This window comes from Phodopus roborovskii, unplaced genomic scaffold (assembly GCF_943737965.1).
Source record: "Phodopus roborovskii unplaced genomic scaffold, PHOROB, whole genome shotgun sequence".
NCBI classification, from domain to species: Eukaryota; Metazoa; Chordata; class Mammalia; order Rodentia; family Cricetidae; genus Phodopus; species Phodopus roborovskii.
This window is the reverse complement of record NW_026126638.1, coordinates 257,221-280,210: the sequence shown is the minus strand read 5'-3', so window position 1 is coordinate 280,210 and position 22,990 is coordinate 257,221. Positions and strand designations below refer to the sequence as shown.

Here is a 22,990-nt window from a genome sequence, read left to right as displayed (position 1 = left end):
CTGTCCATGCTCCCACACACAGAATGGAAGTGTAATTATCTCTCTGTAATGATAATGTGATCATCTATAGAGTAAACCCTAAAAATTCTACATAGTACACATACAGCTCACATACATACATGTTGGACATAAAGAACAAGTTTGTACAGTACCAGGATAAATCATAGACAGGTCTTTTGCAGTTGCACAGAAGTAGAAAGAAATCCATGTCTAAGAACGTTAAAACACAAAATATTTAACGGTAAAATTCTGATGCACTGTTACCAGGAAACTGAGCTGGTACAACCATTAAGTAAATCAGTAAAGAAGTTCCTCCAAACACTGGCTGTGGTGTAGCATTCTCACTTTGGGATATATAGACTGAAACATAAAAATATCGTCACCTAAAGACGTCCACATTCATGTTCTTTGCAGTATCACTCACTAAAGTGAAAACTTGGAAACAACCTGTATGTTAGTTACTGAGGTCTTTCAGGTACCAGCCCCTTAGACCTCTTCAGGGTCCAGCCAAGATTCTACAGCCAGTAAGAGAACTAACTGAAAAAGATCTGAGGGCGAAATGAATTCTCCACTATGTACTTTTTCACACCAGTTTCTTTACTCTTTTGCTTCTACTCTAATAATCCTGTCTTACTTTAATTTCTCCCAACTTCTTCCAGTTTCTTCTATTCTAGTCTCTCAAACATCCCCCTTCCCATGGAGGCTTGAAGCAAAAGAAGGAGTTACATGAACAGATAGCTCTCACTGGTTAGAAGCACATTTCTAGGGAAAGCAATAAGGGTAAAGGCATTGCCATAGCAATGTAAGGGCCCAAGGCCATAGGAGCAAAACTGCGACCTGAGCGGGGGGCTGTGGGTGGCACAGTGCCCAGTGACAACTTTGAGACACAGATCCATTGTTAGTAGACAGGCAAGTGAAGAATTGGCATGCTTTTCTTAGTAACCTTGGTTGGACATCTGCAGCTCTGACATAGCTGTAAGGGTTTAAACTTATGATCTATTTATAAAAGGCCTTTTAGTCTAGTTTGAACTTGCTCTGAGGTGAAAGTGATCTATTGTGTGCAGTTAATCTAAGTAAGAGAACAAGGCAGGCTGTTCAGAGTCCACAGACCTTGTGGGACAAATAGTTCTGGTTATGAAGCATGTCCCAGTATATATTCTAGATATCAAAACTATATAGTTAAATGGAAAGTCATGTTCTAGACCACCCACAGATATATGTGCCCAGTAATTGATTAATACAGTTTTGGGGTTAATGAGATGAATGTCACCATACAAAGGGAGCACTGTGGCTCTACAGGGAATTTGCAGCAAGGACAGTGACTATTGAAAAAGCAGACTCCCACTGCCCTGCATTTGGTCTCCTCCATCAGAATGTGTGATCCCTGTGGGTTATCCTTGTGATTTGTCAGCTGAGTTCTCACTGTGTAGTCCTATGGACCACAGGGTCAGTGGATGAGTTGGTCATAAATGTTTAACACCTACCTGTGTGTGTATTAACACACTGAAACATTGGTCCATCATGAAATGAGCATCGTCGAATGTGCAGCAATGGATGAATGTAGGGGGTGTTCATCTATGGTGAACAAGTACAAGAAGGATCAGTATCCGATCTCACTTATAAACAATGTCTGAAAACATAAACTGCAGGAATTAGAGAGAAAATCCATGGTGGCAGGGGTTTGATGTTGGAATCCCTGACATGTTGAAGAAAGGGCACAAACAGACAGATAAAATAAAAGTAAATACTGAGGGTCCAAGATACAATAGAGTAACAATAGTTAACACTATCCTGAATATCTGAACTTTCTTAGAAAGCCCTTAAGTGTTCTTAACACACATACATGCACACACACACACACACACACACACACACACACACACACACGAACACACACTGGTAACTATATTAAGTAATGGATGGTGTCACCCTGCTTTGCATAGTAGTTTCAGAGTAAATATATATATATTAATATTAAAAGCCAGACACTATAATTTAAATGTACATAATTTTATTTCTCAAGTGCATGTCAACAAAGCCAAAGGCAGAGTAAGACAGAGGAAAAAAAAAACCGATAAATGGGAAGAACATAGCATACAATTGTGGGAGTTAATGAAAGCTTGAAGGGGAAATGAAAGCCCCATATGTGCACAAAACGATCAATGTACAGTGACCTGGCACACGGGAAATCCTAGAGAAAGGTCATCGTGTGTAGGACTAAGTGGATGAATACGCAAGCAGACATGCTGTCCTCACATGTATAACCATTTGCTGCCTATTTAAATTCTGTAACCCTCTCTTTGACATGAAAAATGCTCTAGGTATCTGTGTAATAGTGGATAAAAATGCAATCACGTGTCCATGGTGAACGCTTTCTCATACGTATATTTTCTTCCTCTGACAAACTGACTTCTGTTTCACACTGCAAGGGCTGTCATTCCAGCCCCAACTAGAACGTGGATGATTTACTATAACACATTGTTCCTTGTCGTTGTTGGGCTCACCTGGGTGCCAGAACCTGAAAGGGAGGAAAGATCATCAGGGTGTTTCCTACAGCAATGCTGGGAAAGAGAAGGCACAGTAAGCAAGTCTGAGGATGAGGCTGGAATTTGTGGAAATCAGATTCAAGTGTGTGCAAAGCAGCCGTTCTCCACCACCCATATCTGACATTTCCCTGGAAAACACAGCCCACCACATTCAATGTTCTCTTAGCTTGTCACTTAACTGTTCTCCCAGGACACATCCCAGAGGCTACTTCATCCCTAGGTCTCGGTACCTGGGGCTGTCATTCCATAGGTGCTAATTTACAAGCTGAAAAGGTCTCCTTATTCTCCTGTTTTACTAAAATTTTTTCATTTTTACAAGTCTTATTTTAGAGAATGGGGAGCTAGTTAAAATATTGAGATAATCTAATTTTTTCTAACATCTAGGACAAGTAATTTAATACCCTGGATTCCTACATTCTTCTCTGAAAACTCACAATGACAATGCCATCACTACCTATTTCTCACAACAGAAAGCAGGATAGAATATGAAAAAATACTAAGATATTAGAGTTTTAAAATAATTACATAAATATAAAACATAACTGTATCAGATTGAAGCTTTTGATTTAAGAGAAATAATCAGTTATGATCTTGACATTAATTTTTGCCATGAAGATATAAATTAAAGCTGGAGAGATGGCTCAGAAATTAGGAGTGCTTGCTGCTTTTCCACAAAATGTGAGAGTTCTGTTCCCAGCACTCATATTGGCGTGGCCATACCACCTGTGACTCGAGCTCCAGGTGACCCAACAACCTCTCATGGGCTCCATGGCATACACATGACACACAGAGAGGTACATGTGCACATACACACAAATAAAAGTAAAAATGGGTCATAGTTTCTAAAATAGAGATGAGTGCCTGAAAGTGTAACAAAACACACCTAGGTATAAGCACCTAGATTGTGTACCCTGGGTACTTATCATTCTACACTCTTCACACTCATCTCTACCTGGAGCATCAGCAACCCGTGTCTCACAGGACTCCTGTGTTGAGTACATGGGGCTAAAAGTAACTCCATCCCCAGCAGCCACACCAGGACTGAGCTGCTTTAGTTTCACAACCAACAGCTGGAACACCCTAAAGTCTTCTCATGCCACAGCACACAGGCCTCTCTAGGTAACTCTAGACTCACGTGGCAATTCCATTGTATGGTGTCTGATCAACCCATCGCCACTGCCGATGACCTGGATCCGAAAGCCCGATAAAATAAGCATCATGAACATTCAGGATCTTGGTGATGAAATCCTAAGAGGAAGGAAAGATGAAGCATTCAGCCTGGATGGAGGGCTGCTGTTTCTGTTATAGAAGTTTTATATGCTCTTTTAAAAATTATTATAACAACATAAAATTATAGGTTCAGTGTGATGCACATATGCAAATATATAATAATCAAACATAGTTCATCTCTCCAACCCTTAAACAGTTTTCAAATTTTAGATTCATACACAATAATTGTACATTTTAGAGGTACTCTGTGATACTTTTTCTGGTCACACAGAGATGAGAAGACAAAGAAAGGATCAAGGACTAGAAGAGCCACCCCCACCCCCAGGAGGGCCATCGTCTCCATCTGACCAGGACACAAAGTCATCACCCATAGGCCTGATTTCCATGTCACTGGAAACAATCTCTGCCATGATCATAGTAATTCTCATCTCAGACTCACTCCCCTCTTTTCTTCCCCAAGACCGTTCTTGAAAGTTGTACATGACAGAATTTTGCAGATGAATCATTCTCCACTCATAACTTTGGATATTTCCTTTCTTTTTTTATTATTTTTTATTAATTTATTCTATTTTATATAACAAAGTCCAATTAAATGAAAACAATATACACAATATTTGGGAATTTGGGCGTTGTTCTTTCCAAACTACTTCCTGCTGGTAAGGGGCACTATCATGGGGGATTCGACTGCTGATTCCATCCCATTTCCCTAGTCAGCTCTGCGCCCTCCTCTGTTAGGCAGTTGCTACTACAGGAAGCATTAGAGGGCTGGGATGGCACACTGGTCTTTCAGGCAGAAACATTTCATCCTTCCCTCCACCCTCAGGCCTGGCAAGTCTGTTGCCATGGTTCCTTGTGGGCTGTTTAGCTCCACTGAAGCAGGAGCAAGGTGTAGAATGCCAAGGCTGAAGCTACCTTTCCGGCTATCTGATTGATGGAAAGCCTTCTGCCACATCACCAACTCCCATGTCCGCAAAACTCCCTCTCAGTAAAATGAGGCAGACACCAGGCAGGCCCCAGGCGCCACTCCCTCCCACAATGCACCTGCTCTTCCTTGCTGTGGACCACCATCAGATGAGCGCCCATGCTGAAGCACTTCTCCTCACTCTCGCTCCAGTTTGCCGAGGCAGTGGGAATGAAGTAGCAGTGGGAACTAAACGGCTTCCAGTCCTTTGGGCAACAGCTCCAGAACTTGTCTATCCGGGAGGAAGGAGATGTGAGTCAATGTCATTAAGTCATTTAAAAGTTGTTGTGTGCAGAGACCACATGGGAGCTGGGACTCCCACTTCTCCAGATGTAACAAGGAGCCTCTCCCCGTCAGGTGCCAAGAAACCCCAGTCTACCTCTGTGAACACTAACATCAGTTCCCTTTGTCCTACGGGGTGCTGTCAGGAATGCAGTGTAAAGGCTACTCAGACACCAAGGACATACGACAAATGCCCTTGTCTCCAAAGAATAGAACTTATACCAAGAACAAGAAGGTTTTGTAATATTATATGTTGTATTTAAATAACACATGTCAATAATGGCAGCAAAATCCTGAGAGAGATTTTTTAGTGATAAAAAATAAAAGTACTTCACACAAATATTACAAAGATTCTAGAAATAAATGTAAAATAGAATGCCTCAGGAAAGTAAAATATATAAACACCCAATGTGTGCAAATATAACTTTTTTATTTTTGAAAACATTTTAACCATTGCATAATGTTCCATTACAATGATATATGACCATATTTTTTTTTTTAACAGATCCCAATTTTCGCCAGTTACTTAGGGGGTTGCTTTTCGTTACAACCCTCTAAGAATTATAGCAAATCAACTTTTGTCTACACTAGTTAATTGTGTCCTAGGGAAGAATTTTAAATAATAAATTGCTGGATCAAAGGATCAAATGTTTTGTAAATATAACTTCTCATATCTGTAATAATATGTTTTTCCATTTTATAATAAAAAATGATAAAATAATCTTTTTTAAATGTAGAGGTTATAGTATGATGGATTGCAAAATCAGGAGAAACAAAACCATAGAAATTGAATTTAAAAACAGTCTCCTATCATGATCCTTAACTGCCTATACCAAATAAGAGAGGTTTAAAATATATGAAAAATGAAAAAAATTAATTGAGAAACAGATCATGCAGGTACACAGAGATATATTCACACGCTTATATGTATCCCTATGTGCTTGTGTGGACACCAAGAATGTCAAAGAGCTAAGAGAGCAATCAAAGAGTGGGAGGGGATAGAAGAATGAACAGCCAAAGCATGCAGTGTTAAGCAAAGAACTAAGAAATTACGTTTGCAGTGGTAAACATAACAAGGCTCGGAGAACAAAGAGTAGTGCGCAACATCATGAGGAACCTGGATAGACATAGAAAGATACATTATTCTGTCTCTTGAGAAACCTAACTCAATATTCCACCATAGTGTGGCCTATTGGTCACAACATCCTTCCAAAAATTATACTGTGGAAATAGATTTTTTAAAAAAGATCAGTTTCTTTACATTTAATTAAAATATAATTATATCATTTCCCCTCCTTCTCTTCCCTCCAAACCCTGTATGTTCCCTTCTCCCTCTCAAATCCATAGCCTACTTTTAGTGTTATAAGAACTACAGGCAATTAATGACTGCTGAGAGAGGGACAATTAATCTTCAACATGGATGAACCTCCTAATTGGTTATCCAGTACCAAATCATTAGCCCTAGAAAGGTACACTTCTATCAACCAAACACTGCATAGCAAGATGCAATTATGCTAGGCACAATCCCACATATCATGTCTGGAAGAGGCAACCCAGTAGTAGGGAAAAGGTCCCATGAGCAAGGAGGGCTGATCTTTCCTGAAGGGAAATGGAGGGGCAGTGAATCTGGGGGAGAGGGAGGTGACTGGGGTGGGACCTGCAGGAGGGATGGGAGGCTGCCGTTGGGATGTACTGTATAAAAGAAGAACATTTTTCCAAAAAAGAAAAGAAGAGACTCAGATGATGAAAAAGACACACTTGTATGTGGCCTACCTTAAGTAGACCATCAGGTGATAATGGCGGTCTATAGTCATTTGTATAGTTTAGACCCTGTGCATGGTGTGATTAAACTAGCATTTCACACCTGCCATCTGCCTCTCCAAAAATAATTTCTCAAATTTCAATACAGGAATATCCTATAGTATACCAGATCAGCCATCCTCAAAACTGATATTCAGAATCATTTAAAAACAAGGACCTTCTGAAAATTCATCCCGACCAAGAGAAGACTAAAGAGATGTGACAGCTAAATATGGTGGTTATATCACTGATGAGAGTCTAGTAACCATGAACTTCAATCAGCAATGATGTCAGTTGGTAGCTGTAGCAACCACGTCTATGTATAAAAATGTTCATATGGACAGTGGACAGTGTATGAATATGTGGGGTTAGAATGATATCTTTATATCTTATGAAATCTAAGAATTTGAAAATGTTCTCAAGGAGTCTGTTAAAGCTTTAAGTAATTTGTATTCATGATACAGGGCATCATCATTTTCTTCAAAATATATATTTTTAAGGCTTATTTATTTAGTGTGTATGCAGCGTTCTGCCTGCATGTGTATCTGCATGGTGGAAAAGGGTATCAGATCTCATTACAAATGGTTGTAAGCTACCATGAGTTTTCTGGGAATTGAACTAAGGACCCTGAAGCTAGTGCTCTTAACCTCTGAGCCATCTCTCCAGTCCATATGTGTGTGTGTACACATATATGTATGTATACACTGCATGTGCATGTGCGTATGCATGTGTGTACTGAGGTGAGAAACAGCAAGTGTACAAAGATGGTTCAGAAAGAAACAGAGGCTAGAAAAGTCTATGAACAATAGAACCCACTCGCTACAAATGGCGCCCACGTGGCTAGTAAGAACTTCCACTTAAAATTTAACAAAAGCTTAAAAAAGGGATTTAGAAACAAAAGAAAAGAGACAAGCAAGGTTTCTTGGTAGCAGCATTTTTCTCGGTTGGACTCTGTTTTGCGAGAGACAAGCAGATATTTGCGCGGCTCCTTAAAGGGAGGATTCCTGACTCAGCATAAGTGACAAAAAAACCACAAGGCTTTTAAGAAACTCTGCTAACAATTCATTGGTGTGTATGAGAGATGGCAATGGCAGTGACCACATCTCCAAGCCGGCAGCGTTGACCAGGGCAGTGACCACAGCTTTCATTGCTGGCGGTAAAAGCACCCGCCACCATCTTTGATAACCGCGGCAGAAACAAAGACTTTCATTTTAACAACGTTGTTGTTTAACAGATAAAGACTCATGGCCAGAAAAAGATAAAGATTTACAGTAAAGACAGATTCACATTAAGAAAAGGTGCTAAAAGTTTACAGTGTGTTTTAAAAAAATACGTAGGCTTGGGGGGAAAATGGTTTTAAAAAGACAGAGAGGAGCTGGGTGTGGTGGCACACGCCTTTAATCCCAGCACTCAAGAGACAGAGGCAAGCAGAACTCTGTGATTTGCAAAGTAAACCTGGTATGCAGAGTAAATTCCAGGACAGATAAGAGTTACATAGTGAAACCCTATGTAAAAAAAATAAAAGTAAAATAAACAGAGTAATATAAAGCCACGTAAAGATGAAAAGCTCAGAGAGAATCTGGTTACTGTATGCTATTGTGTTGTTTTTTTATTGTTTGACTGCTGAGGAAACAACTGTTAAAACAAATGCTGCTGAATTAATTCAATTTATATATTTTAAAAATGCTTTGACTTCAAAATTTAAGTTCAAGGACAAGTTACTGGGGAAAAGGATTTCTATTTTTGTTTCCACAGAAAATAAAAAGCTGTGGATTCCTTCCAGACTAATGTGGTTTGATCAAGCCAGACCGCCTAAAACAGAGTACCAGGTGATCCTACATTCAAAACAGCTGAACAAAGCAGTCTTGCAGACTACAGCCAAGATTTCTGAGTCTTCTCAGGATCCCCCATGACAGCGCCCCATCAGCAGGAAGTAGTTTGGAAAGAACGACGCCCAAATTCCCAAATATTGTTTATAAATGTTTGTTTTCATTTAAATGGACTTGGTTATAAATGGTTAATGATCACAACCAATATCTTTTAAAGGTAAAAAGGGGATTATGGTATAGATATGAATACTTCATTTTGGAATGGATTTTCATTTATTGATACAATTTAAGATCAGTGTTGTGATATGTATATTTCTCTTCTTGTTTATGTATTGTGTTTATATAGCTCATTTAAAAATGTAATGTATAATTTAGTACAGATTTTACATAGTTACCTATAATAGTCAAAACTTATAGCTAGGTGAGTTAGATTTTCAAGATACACAGAGATGTATTTGAGATAGGCATTCTTTAAACCTTTCAAAGACCTACAGAATATGGCATTTAAAATGGTTTAGGGTTTTCGTGACAGTGAGACATAATTGCTCTTGGCAATACCACCTGCACCAGAAAGGAAGATGGACATTGAAGAAACTCGTTATGGAGTTTGCTTCCAATATGGCAAGACTAGCCATTTGAACAAGATACTGCTCTTGTCTGGACTGTTTGACTTTTTGATGTATAAACTGGACATGCAGGATCCACAGAAAGTGACTGCTGATTCAAGATAGACATTGCTACAGAGTTCCTGCTTCGTGGAAGAGTCTGCCAGACAGTCTGCAGAACACAGAAAAAAGTGACGGACAAACTGCAAATACAAGAAGACAGTTTAAAGTCTCCTACTTTGCTAAAGAGTCTGCCAGACACACTATGGCCTATGGGCTGAAGATGGAAGATTACAAAAGAACTTCGGGTGGCCAGGCAGTGAGATGTCTCTGTCATTTCTAGAGTTTATATATTATCCTTCTGTGGTCTTTGAAGAAGTTGAAGACAGATAATAATGGTTATAGTTTTCATTAGTTAGGGTTAAAGATAAGTTACTTAGACTTTAGACACACAAAGATAAAATAGATGATGAAATATTTTCTTCAAATCTTGCTAAATGTTAATGGACTAAATATTGATAAGTGTGATTCTTGATAACTGTTGTATAATATATTTTGCTATGTTAAGGTTAAAACCCTTCTTTTTATTTAGACAGAAAAGAGGAGATGATGGGAGATGTCATTCTGTATATGTTTCTCATACTTGTTAATAATATTATTATAATAATAATATTGGCACTGTTGGCCAATAGGAAAGGAAGATAGGAGGGACTAGGAGACAAGGAGGAAATAGGAAGTAGGAAGGAGGAGTCAAAATGGAGAGTCTGGAGAGAGCTGGATGCCAGCCGCCTCCCCGGTAAAAGAAGGCCATGTTAAAATACATAGATCAGCAGAAATGGGTTCATAATTAAAGGCAGAGCTAGCCGATAAGAAACAAGTATCCAGGCCAACAGTATTGTACCAAATACAGAGTCTCTGTGTATTATTTGGGGTTGGCGCGGCGGCAGGACAAGACCGGGCGGCGGCAGGCGGAAAAACCGTACTCGCTACAGAACCCCTTCCACAAATAAGACTTGTGTGGACAAATGGACTCATACAATATCAAATTCCTCGGTCTGATGTGAAAGTACATGAGGGCTCCACTTTTCAGTAGTGCCACCTGGGAATCTATCAGAAATGTCACACAGCTCAAGTAGACATCCCTACACAAGTGCAGGCCACACCAGCCAGAAGAATGGACAGGAAGTCAGGCAGAGACTCAACTGCTGGACCAGAGGCCATGAGGGCCACTCCAGATAGATGCCCGCTCAAGGACATCCTCCACTGTCCTTATGCACCCCAGACACGAGGGGTGCACAAATGCCCCCTCCCCTCCTTACCATGTTCCAGCCCCCAACTCTGAAGGAGACCCCTACTCAACCATAAGTCACACAGACCAAAAAGGCCAGAGAGGAAAGTGACCCCAGGAACAAAACACCCTCCAAACATACACAAACTTAGAAATCAGCGCTTAGACCTATAGCCATCCCATACCCAAGCCCGGATGTCAGGGTAAGAGCACAATCAACAACAGCCAGGGTGATATGTCATGACCAGAGCCCAGCTATCCTACTACAGCAAGTCCTGAATATTTCAACACAGTTAAAGTACAGCAAAAAGACCTTAGATCCAACTTTATTAAGATGATAGCGGTCCTTAGACAGAAAATGAATAAATCCCTTTAAAAATCTGTACTTCACAAAATTGAAAAATCAAAAAAGAAATGGATAATTTTCTCAATATATACCACTTACCAAAATTAAATCAAGATCAGATAGACCTATAATGGAAATAGGAGCAGTCATTAAAAGTCTTCTGACTAAAAGAAGCCCAAGGCCAGACACTTTACTGTTCTTCCTTGAGTTTCAAAGATCTACAGTTTATTTACACACACAACAGCAATTCTCTGACATTAAAAAGCTTACAAGGCTATTTCTCAGGGTCACAAGCCAGTCTTCGTAGATTCAATAAGAGACACACGGAGCAATAACTCGGCAGCTTTTTTTAAGGCCCAGGGTTGCCTCTGTGGCTGTAAAAAGCTTTGGCTTATTGTAAAGTGAAGTTTCTCAAAGAAGAGAAACTAAGTGAAAGAGAAATATAAGGAGAAAGCAAAGAATTTGGACACCATTCTACAGTTCTTAAGTGTGACTAAATGTATAAGCTAAAATTTTGTGATAAATAAAACTCAAAAAAGGCAAACCTCCTTTTTATCCCAGCTCTGAGTGTGCAGCTGCCTTTGGGAAGTGGTGTCAGTGAATAACCATGGCAACCTGCGTATACTGAAGGGGAGGCAAATAGCATTGATTCGCATCAGCATATTCACCAAATGCTAGCTGACAGAGTCTTTTTTTTTTTTTCTTCTTTCTTCCTTATTTTACTATTGATCCCAGTTCCCTCTCCCTCCCATCCTCCCATGCTCCCTGACCCCCCATTCCCATCCCATTCCCCACCCACTCCACTGGGAGGGTGACGCCTTCCAGGAGGGGTCATCAAAATCTGTCAAGTCATTTGGAGTAGGGTCTAGGCCCTCCCTCCTGACTCTAGGCTAAGGGAGTATCCCTCCATGGGGAATGTGCTCCCAAAGTCCTTTCGTGTATCAGGGATACATCCTAGTTCCACTGTCAGAGGTCCAATAGACTGTCCAGGCCTTCTAACGTAGACCCATGTACAAGGGGTCTGGGTTGGTCCAATGCTGGTTTCCCAGCTATCAGTCTGGGGGTTCATGACCTCCCCCTCGTTCAGGTCAGCTGTCTCTGGTTTTTTGTAGTCTGGTCTTGACCCCTTTTATCATCCCCCCTCTCTGCAACTGGATTCCAGGAGTTCAGCTCAGTGTTTCACTGTGGGTGTCTGCTTCTGTTTCCATCAGCTTCTGGATAAAGGCTCTGGCCTTGGGTGGTAGTGCATGCTTTAATCCCAGCACTTGGGAGGCTGAGGCAGGTGGTTGTCTGTGAGTTCGAGAACAGCCTAGTCTACTACAGAAAGTTTTTTAGAACTAAAAATTCATCTTCTACTCTATGTGTAGTTATAACAAAGAGGCGGCCTGTTGGCTACTTTGTACAAGGCAGAGCCGTACACCTCCCTGCCATTCTGGTCATCTGCATGGCTCACTTCCCACAGTAACTGGGTGAGAAAGCTGCCCCTCTCTGGAGATGCTCAGTCAGTTAACAAATCTTTCCTGTTAATCACACAAATCGCAGGGCTAAAACATAAACAGTTTCCTAAGCTGAAATCTTGCATCAATAGACGGAGGTGAAAATAAATACAATGTGCGTGTTAATAGCCTTCTGGGGTCAAAGCAAGGAAGCGCTGTGGCTCGGCTATCAGCAGGCAGGGTGAAACCAGGGTAATTTTGTTCTCCTTAATCTCCAAAAGGTTTTGATTCAACAAATCCAGGTATACTGTAATTCCATCCTTGAGCATTATCTGTGGAAGTCCCGTTTGTGGTCCATCTGCGAGGACACGTCATCTGGCCAAATTGTCCCGTCAGTAAGATAATTATAACGAATAGGCTTCTGAGTTTTTGTTGTAATGTGGAACAAAAGCTTGACTGTGTGACTTATTTTAATCACCAGAATTGCACAGTGTAGGGAGAAGTCATCCTTCTATCAGTACACAGGAATAATTGGAATAATTGTGCCAGAGAAATGAGGAATACACTGCTGTGGGACAAGTCTCGTAGCTGTTAAAGGCTGGGGTTTGGGGGGGGTGTTGAAAATTAGAGGTAGACGAGCCAGCTATTCAAAAGGCAGTATTCCTTGTAGGCCTTGCGTATGAGTTTTTCCTCCACCAGATAGTGTATCTCTGGTGGGCTGGCCTTCTAAATATCAGCTGTAATCTACTGCAGAATCCTGTGGACTCCATCATAAATCAAACACCTCAACTTTAAACCAGACACTAAACCTGGTAGAAGAGAAAGTAGGAAATGGCCTTGAATGCACTGGTACAGGAAACAACTTCTTGAACAGAATGCCAACAGTACAGGCACTGAGATCAGCAATCAATCAATAAACAGGACCTTGTGGAACTGAAAAGTTTCTGTAAGGCAAAAGACACCATCAATAGAACAAAATGGCAGCCTACAGAATAGGAGAGGGTTTTTACCAGCTACAGGTCTGACCCAGGGCTAATCTCAAAATATATGAAGAACTCAAGAAACTAGATATCAACAAAACAAAAAATCCAATTTTAAAATGAGATATAGAGCCACTCGGAGTTCCTGCGGGCAAGATCCTTGACCCCCAAATCCGGGCCCCTGCCAAAGAACGAGGTCTCAGCGGGAGAGTGCCAGTTTCCAGTGAGATCCCACTACCCTGCAAAACCTTCTCAAGTTCCAGCCCAGCCCTCATCCTCTTTCACCGGCTATTGGCCAGAGGTGAGTCTGGGCCCAATTGGGGCTGCCTGTCCCCTACAACCTCTTTTCCCCCCTCCCCTGCCTGAACTCCCTGGATTGGCCCCTGATCCTGCTGCTCCTGCCTCTGGTCCCCATCGAGAGCACCCTTGGAGCTCTGATACACCCCCACCCTTCCCCACCTCCAGCCTACCCCCCCTAACCTGTGCCCTACCCCACCTACGGTCCTGCTGCTCTGGTTGAGCACTGGGACAGAGGGTGGAGCCAACAGTCCACCCTACTGGAGAGAGACTTCTTGGAGCAACTCCATACAAAGGAGACCTGACTATCCACTCAGGACCACCTGCAATTTCCACCGGCTTGGTCTCTGACCCCGCCTCCAGTCCTCTGCTGGAGTCCCGGGCCCCTCCCAGAGATCTGCCTATCTCTGCGGGTCCACTCGGAGTTCCTGCAGGCAAGATCTTCTGCTGGCTATTGGCCAGAGCTATTGGCCAGAGCTATTGGCCAGAGGACCACTGTGAGTACCTGCTGGCATCTTCTTCTGGATCCTCATCCTTGACCCCATCCCTGAATCCCTGAGTGCAGAGAAACCTCCTAGAGAGCTTGGACCACACAGAGCTACAGATATTGAATCTCAGATCCACATAAGCCCATCGGGGAAGTACCATAGAGAGAGGGAAGAGACACCACCAACACCTACTGGAAGAAACTATGGGAAGAAGGCAATACAAGAGAACACCTAACAACAGAAAGACAAACATGACACCACCAGAATCTAGAGAATCTACACCAACTAGAATGGAACACAACAACAAAGCAGAGGAAGCAGAAGGGTACGACTTAAAAATCACCATCATAAAAATGATAGAGGCCCTCAAAGAAGATGTGAGTAAATCCCTTAAAGAAATGGAGGAAAAAACAAACAAAAAAGTGGAAGAAATGAACAAATTCCTTAAGGAAAGTACAGAAAGCCAAGAAAAAACAATCAACCAGGTGAAGGAAGCGGTTCAAGACTTGAAAACTGAAATTGAGAGAATAAAGGCAACACAAACGGAAGGAAGGCTGGAAATTGAAAAGCTGGGCAAAAAAATCGGAAACCACGGACACAAGCATAACCAATAGAATTCAAGAGATGGAAGAGAGAATCTCAGGCGCAGAAGATAAACTAGAAGAAATAGATTCATCGACCAAAGAAAATCATAAATCCAACAAATCATTAACACAAAACATCCAGGAAATGTGGGACACCATGAAAAGGCCAAACCTAAGAATAATAGGCATAGATGAACGTGAGGAAGTCCAGCTCAAAGGTGCTGAAAACATATTCAACAAAATCATCGAGGAAAACTTTCCAAATCTGAAGAAGGACATGCCCATGAAAGTACAAGAAGCATACCGAACCCCAAATAGGCTGGATCAAAGAAAAAGACCCCTCCACATATAATAATCAAGACAGCTAGCATACAGAATAAAGAAAGAATATTAAGAGCAGCGAAGGAAAAAGGACAGGTAACATATAAAGGCAGACCTATCAAAATTACACCTGACTTCTCCATGGAAACCCTCAAGGCCAGAAGGTCCTGGATAGATGTTCTAAAAGTATTAAGAGAACACGGATGCCAGCCTGGGCTACTATATCCAGCAAAACTCTCAATCAATATAGATGGAGAGAACAAGATATTTAATGACAAAACCAGATTTTCCCAATATGTATCTACAAATCCAGCCCTACAGAAAGTATTGGAAGGAAAACTCCAACCCAAGGAAGGTAACTACGCCCACAAAGATGTAGGCAACAGATAATCCAACTACACCAGAAACCTAGGGTGAAGCAGAACAAATATATTCACAATACCACTGCCAACAACAAACCTAAATCAAACAAGCATCAACAATCAATGGACCTTACTCACCCTCAACATTAATGGTCTTAACTCACCTATAAAAAGACACAGGCTAACAGAATGGATACGAAGACAGAATCCATCCTTCTGCTGCATACAAGAAACACACCTTAGCTCCAAAGATAGACATTACCTCAGGGTAAAGGGTTGGGAAAAGATTTTCCAATCAAATGGAAATAAGAAGCAAGCAGGCGTAGCTATCCTAATATCTAACAAGTTAGACTTCAAACCAAATTAGTCAAAAGAGATGAAGACGGTCATTTCATATTCATCTCAGGAGAAATCCATCAACACAAAGTCTCAATTCTGAACATCTATGCCCCTAATACAAAGTCACCCACATTCGTAAAAGAAACACTAGTAAAACTCAAAGCTCATATAAAACCTCACACACTTATAGTGGGAGACTTCAATACACCACTCTCAACACTAGACAGGACCACAAATCAGAAACTCAACAAAGAAACAAAAGAATTAACAGAAGTTATGTCTCAACTGGGGTTAACAGACATCTATAGAACATTCCATCCAAAGACAAAAGACTATACCTTCTTCTCTGCTCCACATGGAACCTTCTCTAAAATCGACCACATACTAGGAGACATAACAAACCTCAACAGATACAAGAGTATAGGAATAGTCCCCTGTATCTTATCGGACCACCATGATTTAAAATTGGAATTCAACAACAACACAAATAGCAGAAAACCTACAAACTCATTGAAACTTAACAATATGCAATTGCACCACACCTGGGTCAAAGAAGAAATAAAGAAAGAAATTAAAGACTTTCTAATATTCAACGAGAATGAGGATACAACATACCCGAACTTATGGGACACCTTGAAAGCAGTGCTACGAGGGAAGTTCATTGCACTAAGTGTCCATATGAAGAAAACAGAGGATAGTCACATAAAAGAATTAACAGCCCAACTGAAAACCTTAGAACAGAGAGAAGCAAATTCACCCCGCAGGAGTAGACGCCAGGAAATAATCAACTTGAGGGCTGAAATCAACAAAATAGAAACCAGGAAAACAATACAAAAAATCAATGCAACAAAGAGTTGGTTTTTTTGAGAAAATCAACAAGATAGACAAACCTTTATCCAAATTAACGAAAAAGCAGAGACAGAACATGCAAATTAACAAAATCAGAAACGAAATGGGGAACATAACAACAGACACAGAGGAAATCCAGACAATTTTCAGGTCATACTTTGAAAATCTGTATTCCACAAAAATTGAAAATTCAAAGGAAATGGACAAGTTTCTGGATAACTATCACTTACCAAAATTAAATCAAGAACAGACAAACAACTTAAATAGACCTATAACCCGCAATGAAATAGAAGCAGTCATCAAAAGCCTTCCAACGAAAAAAAGTCCAGGGCCAGATGGATTCAGTGCAGAATTCTACCAGACATTCAAGGAAGAACTAATACCACTACTCCTCAAACTGTTCCACAAGATAGAAACAGAAGGTTTATTGCCAAACTCTTTTTATGAGGCCACAATAACTTTGGTACCCAAACCTCACAAAAACACAACTAAGAAAGAAAACTACAGACCAATATCCCTGATGAACATCGATGCAAAAATACTCAATAAAATACTGGCAAACCGAATTCAAGAATACATCAGAGAAATCATCCACCATGATCAAGTAGGCTTCATCCCTGGATTGCAGGGATGGTTTAACATACGAAAATCTATCAACGTGATCCACCATATAAACAAACTGAAAAAGAAAAACCGTATGATTATCTCCCTAGATGCGGAAAAAGCCTTCGACAAAATTCAACACCCTTTCATGATAAAGGTATTGGAGATACAGGTATTGGATAACAGGAACATACCTAAACATAATAAGAGCAATATACAGCAAACCAACTGCCAACATCAAACTGAATGGAGAGAAACTTAAGCCAATTCCTCTAAAATCAGGAACAAGACAAGGCTGTCCTCTCTCTCCATATCTCTTCAATATCGTACTAGAAGTTCTAGCTAATGCTATAAGACAACAAAAGGAGATCAAGGGCATCCAAATTGGAAAGGAGGAAGTCAAACTGTCTCTATTTGCAGATGATATGATAGTTTACATAAGCGACCCAATAAACTCTACCAGGGAACTCCTACAGCTGATAAACACCTTCAGCAAACTAGCAGGATACAAGATAAACTCAAAAAAATCAGTAGCCCTATTTTTTTCAGACGACAAAGAGACAGAGAAAGAAATCAGAGAAACATCACCCTTTACAATAGCCACAAGCAACATAAAATATCTTGGTGTAACGCTTACCAAACAAGTAAAAGACCTATATAATAAGAACTTTGTGACTCTAAAGAAAGAAATTAAAGAAGATACCAGAAAATGGAAAGATCTCCCATGCTCTTGGTTAGGTAGGATAAACATAGTAAAAATGGCAATCTTACCAAAAGCAATCTACATATTCAATGCAATCCCCATTAAAATCCCACCACAATTTTTCACCGACCTTGAAAGGATAATAATCAACTTTATATGGAAAAACAAAAGACCCAGGATAGCCAAAACAGCCCTATACAATAAAAGAACGTCAGGAGGCATCACCATTCCTGACTTTAAGCTCTACTACAGAGCTATAGTTCTGAAAACAGCCTGGTATTGGCATAAAAATAGACAGGTAGACCAATCGAATTGAAAATCCTGATATTAATCCACACACCTATGAACACCTGATTTTCGACAAAACAGCTAAAATTATACAATGGGGCAAAGACAGCATCTTCAACAAATGGTGCTGGCACAATTGGATGAGGGTGTGTAGAAGACTGTAGATAAACCCATGTCTGTCGCCATGCACAAAACTCAAGTCCAAATGGATCAAAGACCTCAACATCAATCCAGCCACATTGAACCTCTTAGAAGAGAAAGTAGGAGGTACCCTTGAACAAATTGGTATAGGAGACCGCTTCTTGAACATAACTCCAGGGGCACAGACACTGAAAGAAACAATTAATAAATGGGACCTCTTCAAACTTAGAAGCTTCTGTAAGGCAAAGGACACAGTTGACAAGACCAAACGGCAGCCCACTGACTGGGAAAAGATTTTCACTAATCCTATATCCGACAAAGGGCTGATCTCCAAAATACACAAAGAACTCGGGAAACTAGTCAACAAAACACCAAATAACCCTATTAAAAACTGGGGTACAGAACTGAAGAAAGAATTCTCAATGGAGGAAATCAAAAAGGCTGAAAGACACTTAAGAAAATGCTCCACATCCTTAGCTATCAGGGAAATGCAAATCAAAGCAACTTTGACATACCATCTTACCCCTGCCAGAATGGCTAAAATTAGAAACACCAGTGATGACTTATGTTGGAGAGGATGTGGAGAAAGTGGAACACTCCTCCACTGCTGGTGGGAGTGCAAACTCATACAGCCATTTTGGAGATCAGTATGGCGGTTCCTCAGGAAAATGGGAATTAGTTTACCACAGGACCCGGCAATCCCCCTCTTAGGCATATACCCAAAGGATTCACATCCATGCAACAAAGACATCTGTTCAACTATGTTCATAGCAGCACTATTTGTAATAGCAAGAACCTGGAAGCAACCTAGATGCCCCTCAATTGAAGAATGGTTAATGAAGATGTGGCACATCTACATAATGGAATACTACTCTGCAGAAAAAAATAATGGTATCTTGAAATTCGCAGACAAGTAGATGGCACTTGAAGAAACCATCCTGAATGAGGTAACCCACTCACAAAAAGAGAAACACAGTATGTACTCACTCATATATGGATTTTAGAACTAGATCAAATGATCACCAGCCTATAATTCACATCACCAGAGGAATAGGATACAAGGTGTATTTTAAGAGATTCATATAAAGTCCCTCACAGAACTGGGAAGGGACAAGTCCCCCAGAGCTCAGGTGAAGTGGGGGAGGACAGCGAATGGAGAGAGAAGTAGGAGAAAATGAGGGGGAGGAGAGGAAGGCATGTGCGACCAGGAGGATTGAGCCTGGTTAGGAATGGAAGACAGGAGAGAGAGAGAGAGAGAGAGAGAGAGAGAGAGACAGAGACAGAGAGAGAACATAAAAGAGGGAGCCAATATTGGTTTGAAGATAAAGTTGAACACAAAGAAAGGTCGAGAGAACTACAAGACTGCTCCCAACTAACAATCTCAGCTTCCATGGAAAGGCTACCATAAATGCCCTTCCCGGAGAGTGAGATCAACAACTAACTTCTCTATGGAGCCCTCAACTAATGCCTGTTGAAAATAGGAGCAAACACCCATACATAAACACTGAGTCGAACTAGAACCCAGAAGCAGATGGAGAGGACAAGACCATGTGGAGAAGTACATAGAGCTAAGGGCCACTAGACTGATAGCTGGGAAGCCAGCAGGGGACTGACTCGGGCCCCCCTGAATATGGGTCTCAGCCAGAAGGTCTGAGCAGTCTAAGAGACCTCAGACAGTGGAGCCAGGATGTATCCCTGGTGCACAAAAGGACTTTGCAAACATATCCCCCATGGAGGGATAACTGCCTTATTCTAGAGACAGGAGAGAAGCCCTAGTCCCTACTTCACAGGACCTGTCACATCTACATGACCCCAACTGGATGGCATTCCCCTACATATGGAATTGTGGTGGGGGGATGGGAGGGGAGGGTGTTTAGAGTGCATGTGAGAGGGCAGAGAGGGTAAAAGGGAGGGAAGGAGGAAGGGAGGGTTGGAGGGGAGGGAGGGAGAGGAAACTGGGATCGACATGTAAAATAATAAATTAAAAAAAAAAATGCTTTGACTCCAAAATTTAAGTTGAAGAACAAGTTACTGGGGAAAAGGATTTCTATTTTTGTTTCCACAGAAAATGAATAGATGTGGCTTCCTTCCAGACTAATGTGGTTTGATCACGCCAGACTGCCTGAAACAGAGTACAAGCTGATCCTACATTCCAAACAGCTGGACAAAACAGCCCTACAGACTACAGCCAGGATATCTGAATCTTCTTTGAATCCCCCAAGATAGCGCCCCTTACCGGCAGGAAGTAGTTTGGAAAGAACGACGCCCCAATTCCCAAATATTGTGTATAAATGTTTGTTTTCATTTAATTGGACTTTGTTATATAAAATTAAATAAAAATATTATAAATAAAAAAAAGAAAAAATGAGATATAGAGCTAAACAGAGAATTCTCAATAGAGGAATCTCAAATGGCTAAGAAACAGTTAAAGAAATGTTCCTTAAAGACCAAACAAAAAATGCAAGAAATGAACAAATCTCTTAAAGAAAGTAAGGAAAGCCAAGAAAAAACAATCAAACAGATAAAGGAAACAATTCAAACAGTTCAAGACCTGAAAACTGAAATAGAGACAATAAAGAAAACACAAACTGAGGGATTGCTAGAAATAGAAAAACTGGGTAAAAAGTCAGGTGTAGTGAGATATTCACTTTGTCCACTCCTGTGGCACTGACCACACCCATTGGGGGTGGACATAGGGGCAGATGTTACCTGGGGGAACTGGGTCTGGGGAAGGGGCCTTGGAGCTCTCTTGCTTGCAGCACGGGGACAGAAGAGCATCTGGAGGCATCCTTGGGACCAGGGACCTGCTGGTGTTCATCTGTCTCTGTTGTAAGTTATTTCTCCCTGAATAAACATCTATTTAGCCTATTTGTTTTTCCTAATCCTTATTAAACCACATTAATCAGGAACTACAGATGCAAACATAACCAATAGAATACAAGAGATTGAAAAAAGAATCTCAGGCTCTGAAGATAAACTAAAGGAAATAGATTTATCGACCAAAGAAAAATCTTAAATCTAACAAATCCTTAACAGAAAACATCCAGGAAATGTGGGACACAGTGAAAAGGCCAAACCTAAGAATAATAGACATATGGGCTGGAGAGATGGCTCAGCCGCTAAAGGCTAGGCTCACAACCAAAAACATAAGAATAATAGGCATAGAAGAAGGAGAAGAATAATTAAATCTAACAAATCCTTAACACAAAGCATCCAGGAAATGTGAGACAACGTCAAAAGGCCAAACCTAAGAATAACAGGCATAGAAGAAGGCGAAGAAGCCCAGAACAAAGGTGCAGAAAACATATTCAAAAAAAAATCATTGAAGAAAACTTTCCCAATCTGAAGAAGGACATGCCTATGAAAGTACAAGAAGCATACGGAACACCAAATAGACTGGACCAAAAAAAAAAAAGTTCCCTCGCCACATAATAATTAAAACACCCTCCTTGAAGGCATCACCCTCCCTGTGGAGTGGGGGGGAGGAATGGGATGGGAGGGGTGGGGGGTATGGGAGGGAGGGAGAGGGAACTGGGATCAATATGTAAAATAAAAATGTGTGTGTGTGTGTGTGTGTGTGTGTGTGTGTGTGTGAGTGAAAAGTCCCTTAGCCATAAAGGGAAATGCAAATAAAAACTACTTTGGGATTCCATCTTAGACCTGTCAGAATGGCTGAAATCAAAAACGCAAGTGACAGCTGTTGAGGATGTACACTCCTTCAGTGCTGGTGTGAGTGCAAACTTGTACAGACACTATAGAAATCAACCTGGTGGTTCCTCAGAAAGTTAGGAATCAACCTACCTCAAGACTCAACTATACAACTCTTGGGCAAAAGACACTCCATCCTACCACAAAGACACTTGCTAAACTATGCCCATGCAGTTTTATTCATAATAATCAGAAACTAGAAACAACCTAGATGTTTCTCAGAAAAACCGATAAAGTGTGGTACATTTACACAGTGGGTATTACTCAGCAGTTTTTTTTTTTTTTTTTAATGACATTGTGAAATTTTCAGGCAAATGAATGGAACTAGAAAAAAGCATCCTGAGTGAGATAACCCAGATCCAGAAAAGACAAACATGGCATGTACTCACCTATAAGTGGATATTAGCTGTTGATTCAAGGATAATCATGCTACAATCAATCCATAGACCCAGAGAGGCTACCTGTCAGGGGGCTCTCTCTGGGAAGGGGAAATAGAATAGATTTTGGGGTGGGTGGATGGATATGGGAACAGGAGGGATCAATGTGTGGAGGTGGTGGAAGGGATCACTGAGAGTGGTGACTGGAATGGGGTGGGGTGGTATGGAAACCTACCTGTACTGCACTGGAGACTCCCTGTAATCTATGAGGGTGATCCTAGCAAAGACTTCTAGAAATGGTTGATATGCAGCCAGAACCAGCTGTCTTCTGTAACCAGGCTAAGACTTATAGCGGTAAGACTGGGACTCCAACCCAACCTCAAAACCTTCAATCTACAATTTATCCTGTCTGCAAGATGTGCTGGGGTAAAGGTGGCACAAAACTTGTAAGACTGGTCCAGCTTGAGGCCCAAGACACAGCCAAGAACCTGAAGCTGACTGGCTCAGAGACTTAGAGTAGAATCAAACAGAAAAACAATAAAAACAAACACAAGAGTCAATAAAAGTATTCCTAATGATACTCTGCTATACTCATAGATCAGTGGCTAGCCCAATTGTCATCAGAGA

General features: G+C 41.0%; 1 protein-coding gene across 1 annotated transcript in view; it reads right to left on the bottom strand.

Moving 5' to 3' along the window:
* Positions 1 to 2,376: 2,376 nt before the first annotated feature.
* The window catches only part of LOC127212869 (C-type lectin domain family 4 member A-like), a 28,175-nt gene continuing 7,561 nt past the window's right edge, over positions 2,377 to 22,990 (bottom strand). The window contains exons 4-6 of the mRNA XM_051173063.1: positions 4,818 to 4,969; positions 3,682 to 3,794; positions 2,377 to 2,518 (exon numbers count right to left, since the gene is read on the bottom strand). Of these exons, the coding sequence (XP_051029020.1) occupies positions 2,377 to 2,518; positions 3,682 to 3,794; positions 4,818 to 4,969 (407 nt within the window). The remainder of the gene's footprint in view (positions 2,519 to 3,681; positions 3,795 to 4,817; positions 4,970 to 22,990) is intronic.